Here is an 8,520-nt window from a genome sequence, read left to right on the forward strand (position 1 = left end):
GTTTTTTTGAATGCCTATTTTCAGAAAAAAAGAAGTGCGCGCTAGAATCGTGCAAATATGGTAGTACTCATGGCCAACATGTGAAAAAGCCAGCACAGTGCCTATGTTTTGCATCTTTTCAGAATTCGTTGCTGTTTTGAGAAGTACGCTTGCGTGTACAAATCGCCATTCCCTTCCTTGCAGGCACACTCTAACGTGAAGCTGCAGATAGCAGCTACGTTCTGCATATCCAACCTGGTATGGAGCGAAGAAGAAGGTAGGCTTCTCTTGCGGTTCTGGTTACTGAGCCCTGCCTGCTGGCTGTGCCACCAAAGAGGCCTTATTGGGAATGCCATGAGGCCCGCTGGAATGCTTGTGCCCAATATTGATGATGCAGCGCTGATTGATGATGAAGGAGACAAACATTGCATATTCTTTCAAAGCCTACCGTTGCAGAGAGCACTGATATAGTATTTCAGCTGTTACATGTGCCAGAGTTATGACGATGCTGTTACTGGCATGTTCATTGACTGTGTTAAAAATTTAGAGTAGCCTAAAGTGAGCGTGAATCCAGTGCAATACCAGACTACCATATGTGTTGCGTTGGCAGTGATGCAATTTTAACCTCAGAAGTCATTTTTAAATGCTTCTTAACTACAAGGGTATCCGTAATATGAACTGCAAGCTCTGTAGAAAAGCTGACTTTTAGTTTTGAAAGATTTCTTTTGTGCATGCTTCTAAAATATTGTTCCAGTTTGGGCGAATTCCTAGCTTTGTTTTTTTTTGTATGTCATCATACACTTTAAAAGAATAAATATTTTAGCATTGGTTTTCAGCAAGAATTCATGAGCTAAAGGGCTAATAGCTGTTTTATATGTGTGGATCTGGTGGTTATCAGTTGAAGGCCGCTGGGCTTGTGTGTGCCTTTTTAGATGTGTTTTGCCATGAATATGTGGTGAAGTGGACTTCATGCTATCGGTTGTGGAGATGTGCTTGCTTTTCCAAATTGAAAGAAAGAAAACAAACCATTCACAGCTTGAACATCGTGGCCCTGTATTCTCTCCGTGAGAACGGCGGTTCCCATCTTGTGAGCTCATTGCTTGGGTGTCCTGTTGCAGGTGCCCGGGAAAGGCAGTCCAAGTTGCGCGAGTTGGGCGTCCAAAAGCTGCTGCAGTCCCTCCTCATCACCAGTGACACCACCCTCTTTGACAAGTACGTCTGCTCCCCACTTTCTAGCATTTTGTAACTGGCCTAACAGCCCGGTAGTAGATGAGGTAACTTTACAAAGAGTAACAGTGTTCACAAAGGTCTCAACAGGTTATGACTTCTGTGGCTAGCTGCCTTCTAGATGTGGTGCCTCAGGTGGTGTGCAAAAATTTTGTGGACTTTGCGATTGCAACAGAGACTGACCTGCCTGAAACAAATTCCTTTACTGCATGGCCTGCAGTTGAACTCTGGGGAGAGACAGAAGTTCAAAGAAAGTTTTCACTTGAAAGCAGCAAGGACTGCATGAATGTATTTGCCCACGTGTGGCTCTGGGGGCGAAATGCCCGAGAAACAGCAGAGCATCAGGATGTGAGCATTTAGTGATTCAAGATTCAGTGCATTGCATGTTTCAGTGGGAGGCGAAGGTTTTCCTGGTGCAGAAGACAATTGGGAGCGTAGTCAGTGTGGCTTTTGAGAGTGGTGTATGGTGGGGCACTGCTGTTTCTACGATTGCAGTTGCCCAGGAAAATGCCATTGTGGAAGAAAGCTTGCTTCATGTTGTGGTGCTGGCTAAGAGTTTAGCCGTTGCATTGCTTTGAAGGGGTGCAAGCGACAAGGAAGATTCTTCCACATTCCATGTCTCGAATAGCATTTACAGTCGAATCCCGCTACAACAAAATTGACGGGACGTGCAAAAAATTTCGTTGAAGCGAAAATTTGTTGAGGCGAAATCTGCCCGAACACAGCACGAAAGGGCAAGAAAAATAGACCCGGATATTTCTGCATCATTGGCAGCATAATACGATGTTTAGAAAAAGGAGTGATGCGCAGTAACGTCGTGTTTATTCAGATAACAAACATACCAATGGTTATGGTTATCTGTTTTTTTTTACCAGCACGCAAAGAGGGCGATACTGAGGAGAAGGGGAGAGGCGAAGAAATGCAGGTGCAAAGCGTATTGCTGTACAGCAAGGCGTTTCCACCGAGCTGATTACTTGCAGATAGCTGCTAGGCGGTTGGAAGCCCCCCTCTCTCTTGTGGCAGGAAAGGCACCGTTATCTTATCCTCTGACTAGGCAAGGCAGAAACTGCCCTTGGCAGGCAAGCGGTGCGCGCTTGCATTTATCTCGACCGCGCCCTCGTGGCTAAGATAGAATGACACGGTTCAAGAATAAACACGAAAACATTATTTATGCTTTTGACTTTGAAGAATTGTAGAAGGAAAACTGTAAGAACAGCTGCTCACAACAAATACATGATGGCACTGCGCCAGCAGCAGAGCACATTCGTGCGATTTCAACTGGATACAGATTGGCTATAGCTCCGGCTTGGCTAACCTGGCCTGCGCCTCGTGTAAAGACGGCCCGCCGCATCGTAATCACCATCAAACAATGGCGTCCACCTACGAGTTTGTTTTTGTTTTGGGTAGCAGTGTGGGTGCACCGCGCATGTTTCGGTGAAACTAAGCGTCCTGAATGTATAAGAAGTTACAGATAGCTGGTGCTATGCTTATTTTATTGTAAAATGATTGTTCAAACCCAGCCCAAATCATTAAAAATTTCGAAGCAAAAGCAAGCGAGACAAATGGTTCGTTGTGCCAAGGACTTTGTTGCATTGACTTCTGTGGCTAGCTGACGGGGAATTAGAAATATTTCGTTGAAGCAGAAATTTCGCTGAAGTGGACTTCGTTGTAGCGGGATCACACTGTAATTCTGTGCGCTATGAAATGAACATCATGGTGCTAGTTTGCTTTTTAGTTTGGTAGTTTTTATCTGTGCCGACATCATGAATTTTTAACACTTCCAAAACAAGGCTGAAGTCCTTGCATTGGAGGCGAAACAAGGCTATTGTTATTGATAAAATTTGTGGGGTTCGAAGCTACAAATAGACCGTATTACCCGGCTAGCAAGCTAGAACATGAGAACCAAAGCCACAATCCCCACCACAGCGTCATGGGGATGCCATCGAGGGTTCGTTCGACTTACCGGGAGGTGCCAATGAAGCCAGGTGATGTCGACAAACCACGCTGTATTGCTCGCTCGTAATATGGAACAAGGCTGTGGCGAGCTTGGGCGGGGGACGGAGCTCCACGAGCTCGGCAAGCTGTTCATGGCCGCCGACTCGGGGTTGAGGAGCGCCAGCTCCTTGGTCCGACCAGTTTTTCATTTTTCTTTCAGTTCAGGCATTTTGGGAGTGGCCACGTCTTGGTGACGCTGTGAGTGCAATGTACTACTAATAGTGTTGCGTTGTAAAGGAAAAATATATCCTGTTTACCGTATTTTCCGGTCTACAAATCACACCTTTGTATAAGTTGCACCCTCCTCAAAACGAGTTTTTTGCAAAAAAAAAAAAAAAAATATATATATATATATATATATATATTAGGGATGGGCGAATATTCGGTATTGTCGAATATTCGATCGAATAGCTCTCTATTCGTTATTCGCTTCGATCCGAATGCAGGTATTCGATATTTTCGAATTATTCGATGCTCCCGAATAGGCAGCTAAAAGCCAAGCTTTTCGGTCAAGCTTTCCGAGAGTTGCCCCAGGCTTGGCTCAAGACCCACCGACGCGGACATTTCTATTATCAGTGCCGGCACTGCCGAGTTGCTGCCTTGCCTAGAGGTTCGACGAAGCTCTCGGCCGCCAGCACACTTAAGTTTAAAAAAAAAGGCGGCACTGAAACGACACCGCTCCGAACATAGCGGCACCAAGCCAGCAGACTTGTACAGGCCGCCATTTTGAATAGGCATGCCGCCATTTTGAATAGGCTCGCACAGTGCGGCAGTACGCCGCACTAAGCGAGCCTATTCAAAATGGCGGCCAGCCACTTGCGCTTTGCTTGGCTACGGCCGAGGATACTAGTGGCTACAATACTTCTTTTTTTAGCGGAGCTTCTAGGCGGCGCTTAACTCTGCGAGTTTCTAGGCGGCGCTTAAACTTGTGAATGAGCAGCCGGCGGAAACTGCTGCACCTAGAGCATGTGGCACAACAGGCATTTCTTCATGAAAACTTGTGAATACAGCAAAGGAAAGCTGTGTGTAAGATTTTTCAATAAATGTTCAACTGGTAATAGTTTTACACAATGCTGTGCCTACGTGAGTTCTAATTATTAGAAAAAAATGTATACATTAGTCAGGTCACAAGTTGCTCATTTGTCTTTGTGATTTGCAATGTGTACTATTCGAACTATTCGATTCGAAATTATTCGACCAAATCACTATTCGCTTCGAATTCGCTTCGAACCTCAAAATCTATATTCGCCCATCCCTAATATATATATATATATATATATATATATATATATACAAATTTGTTTTCCTGCGCCTGTCTGCTCCGAAAGCTTGAAAATTGTGAAAATTGCGCCAAACTGCTTTAAAACGGTCTGAGAGTTCAGAATTTTAATGCTTCCATATGTTTCAGTGGGGAAAAACGCTTACGGACGGCATAATTTTTCAGCACCACAAGGTGATGCTGTTTGTAAAGGTTTAATTGATTGATTATCCAGTAAAAAACCCGCATAAAATTGTCCCCGAGAGTTTTTTCAAAAGTCACAATGTCGGGTTGCACGTTATATTCTGAGCGTTTAAAAGTTTTCCCATTGAAAACCATTGCAAAGTCCTTTAGAAAAAATACTGATGTGTACTGAGGTGATAAACTACTTGTGCAAGTTGATGAAAAAACGGCAATTTTTGAAGCGCCGTATCTTCGGAACGACATTACTTGGCGCCACTATCTTGGTGTGGTGGAGATTGGAAAACATGGCCGGCGGGCGAAGCAGTTGCTCGTGGTTCAGGCAGAGTGCTCTTGGTCGATTTCTACGTGGTTTTGGTTATGGGGGTGACTGGGTTTACATTTAGTCGTTTGATCTGTTGCGGGAAGTTGCACGATTCCAAAGACGGTAGTTCATCAAAAACGTGGTCCCCACGAATTTGCCATGTTTCGGCCTTGAGTGTGAGTTTGGTGCGTGCTTGAAGGGAAATTTCGGACTCAGTTACGGTGTTAAAAAACGCCTAGTTATTGCTGCCTTTGACAGAGAGTTTGCAAGCGGCGGAAATGGGACGATCGAGACTGCTGAAGGGGTGGCGCAGGCTACATCGCCGCGGACGGGCTATTATTGCACGCTAGTAATAATGGTTCATTTATCTCAAGTGAAATTTAATGCCAAAAGGGAGGTGGCTAAACATACCGATGTTACTGAAATTACGATCGTAGTGAACGTGCACCTTGGGGAGGGAATGGGAGGGCTGGTGGGATGTGATGACTGTCACTTCGTTTTCGCACAACTTTTGCCATGGCGCGTTTGCAATTGTGCGTAAAGCCGAGTCTGGGATTACAAAGATAATTTCGGCATTCACATGATAATAAAAATGCCTTACGATTGTTTGGTTTTTCAATTCGATATTTTCAAAGGTGCTCCACAATATCAATGCATCAAAAAGGTAGTGCAGTTCGTACCTTGTGATACTCTGGTAGAAAAAACTTTATTGAAAGGCTGTGTCAGTCTTGTGTATTCAAAACCGATTAAAAAGTGCACCCCCTCCCCCCCCTTCCCCCCTGAGTTGCCAAAATTTTGATTTTTTTAGGCTCCTAAGGTGACATAATAAATGTTGTTCTGCTCCAAAATCAAGATTTCGCTGCTCCAAAAACTGCTCCCAAATCTGATTCAGCTGTCTCACCCCTGCAAAGGCCTTGATTTCTTTGAGCAGTAAAGAGAAGACCCGATTACGTGACTGGGTTTCGTGCCTTATTCCCCCCCCCCACCCTTCCAAAATAAAAAAAAAACATGCTTTTTACAATTTAAAGCCAGCTTGGGGGTGCAGTAGTGCTGGTTTATACAGCTTTTGCAACTTAAAGTGAGCTTGGGAGCACAGGCATGCTGCTTTACGCATTGGCTCATGCGGAACGAAATCCCTGCATCGGCCGAGGCAGAAATTAGCATAGATCCACTTCCAATTTTTCATTCTGCTTTCTTCATTGCCTCATCCTGTAAATAATTTTACATGTTATTCATTTTACGAAAAGGAATGTTTCTGGCACTCCAGGGTGAAATAAAAATGAGCACAGATAATCAAACACAGTGCATCCAGCTCCTAAGATTTACTGGAGTATTTTATTATGACGAGTGTGATGGTGGACAGAGCCAGTAGAGTTGTCAATACCCTTCCCATTAACCCTTTGAGAGTCGAATTTTTTCGCCAAATGCGTTCCCCGCAGGGTCGATTTTTTTATTGCTGATTTAAATTCTACGGACGAATCTATATAGAGAAAAAATAATCAAATTTTTTTGGGTGACCGTAAAGTGACAAAAAAAATAATTTCTGTTGTTACATACATGTGTTTTATTATGGCGTTACGCAAGAAAAATTCTAAATAAAAACGAGAGAGCAACAAGCCGGCACCTTTTGAGTGAATCAAAATCAGATATACATCAGTTTCGCGGGCGGAAAAAGCGGGAAGCGCCCGGAGGACGATACCGCAACCAGCTGCTGCATGCCCGCCGGCGCGTGCCGGCGCGCGCGGCCGGATGTGGGAGCGATAGATGGCGCACCACTCAAAATAAAAAAAAAACGAGAAAAGAGCCTCATCACTTTCGCAGGCGACCTTGGTCTGTGGCAGGCGCAAGAAGCGAGAGGCGCCCAGGTACTCGGTGGGCGATACCCAGCGCGTCCTCGTTAGCGGATGCGCAAGCGATAGCCGGCGCGCCACTGAAGTAAATCGTATAAAAATAAAAAGAAGAGCCATCGGCGCAAGAAAAAAATTTGACGTATTTCCGAAGTGTGGCAGCACATGCCAAGAAAGAGAAGTTGGCGAAAAAGGCGCGCTTTTTAAAGATACAAACAATGCTGTACATGTACGTCTTTGAACATTTTGAAAGTGCTTGCCGATGCCGTACATGTACGGCCGTGACCCTCAAAGGATTAGCAACACAGAATTTTGGGGGATGAGAATGGCAGGAGGTATTAACTTGTGTACCTCGTTATCCAAGACTGTGTATTAAGAGCGTTTGCAGAGCTCGAAAAATTTCAAGATGGCATGGCTTTTGTAAAGCTCCCCCAACTTGTCCACTTCCAAAGGGTGGAGCTGTTCCACAGAGACTTTTCTTGGGGTCATTTTTTGAGGTGTGAAGGAGCTAACGTTTAACGTGCGAAAACAGAAGTAAAGTGCTAGTACACGTGCTTCTCTGCACCCTTGAAAATACCTTGGCAGGGCCTTGAAAGTCCTTGAATTCTTGTCTCCGAATCCTGTACGAACCCTGTAAACTCCTATAAAAGGTGTGCGTGAGTTTTTTTAGCGTGTCCTACGGGACAGCATTTGAAACTTGTAACGCTAATGCATATCACAACTATTCGAGCTAAAATAAAGCTCACTGAACCATCTTGAATTGCCTCCAATTTATTCATGAGTTTTAAAAGTGTTCGCGTGTTAGACCAAGGCACCATGCTCAAGAATTGAGCGTACACACGCAGCATGCTGGTTTTTCGGAGGCTTGAAGTGTTTGCACCTATCAATTGTGCACATCACCCAGTGAAGCGCCCTGAAACAAATCACACTTAAATTGTATCATCTACGATGGCTGTTCAAACAAACTGATGGGCCAGATGGAGCACTGCCACCATGTAGCTTCGGGGGACGACCAGGGTGAAAACTTAGGAGCGCCTCTTGCGGCTGCACCATCAAGAGGTACACAACAAGAAGTGCTTAGGTGTTCTGAGATTTTTTTAGCCTCAGTTGGGGTATTTAACAGCCTACATTTTTACAAAAAAAACAATAGACATCATGTTTCTAACAATTTCATAATTCTGAATTTTTTTTTTTGTGTGTGAAACGTGAACCTGTATGAACCGTTACGGAACTTTATTTTTTTCGTTGTGGAGCTGAACTGGAATGGAACTTTCATTGATGAAACAGAAACCAGAGTGAAAAACATGTCATTCTGACACCCTGGGTGTTGCGTACACTTGAAAACACTGACCTTAGCCAAAGTAGGTGTTCCCATATCTTTTATTTGCGCAGAAAAAGCACACAGAGCATCATAATAAATGTGGCTATGCTCACAGTACTGCACAAGGGTCACAATTACCTGGCGAAGTTTTGCACTGAAACCACAACAAACTAGGTGTTTGGGTTTGTTTGGGCAAACAAAGATTGACTTATTTTACAAATTCTGGGGGGTAAAATGAATAACAACTTTTTTAACATGCTGTATAGATTGTTGTGCCTATTTTAGTGTTAGAGTGCGTACATTAAACTATGGGCTGATTGGCAAGTGAAAACATGGTATCCTGCTTATAAGAGACAGAAACTATTGTCCGGTACGTGTCTCTTATAAA

At 44.1% G+C, this 8,520-nt stretch overlaps 1 protein-coding gene across 4 annotated transcripts in view; it reads left to right on the top strand.

The window, feature by feature from the left end:
• LOC144156261 (armadillo repeat-containing protein 8-like) overlaps positions 1-8,520 on the top strand; it is a 47,244-nt gene that overhangs the window by 37,940 nt on the left and 784 nt on the right. For all 4 annotated transcript variants that reach the window (XM_077688184.1, XM_077688185.1, XM_077688186.1 and 1 more), the window contains 2 exons: positions 184-256; positions 1,098-1,191. In XM_077688184.1, the coding sequence (XP_077544310.1) occupies positions 184-256; positions 1,098-1,191 (167 nt within the window). The remainder of the gene's footprint in view (positions 1-183; positions 257-1,097; positions 1,192-8,520) is intronic.

This window comes from Haemaphysalis longicornis, unplaced genomic scaffold, assembly GCF_048455015.1.
Source record: "Haemaphysalis longicornis isolate Haplotype H1 unplaced genomic scaffold, Haemaphysalis longicornis Haplotype H1 scaffold_1, whole genome shotgun sequence".
NCBI classification, from domain to species: Eukaryota; Metazoa; Arthropoda; class Arachnida; order Ixodida; family Ixodidae; genus Haemaphysalis; species Haemaphysalis longicornis.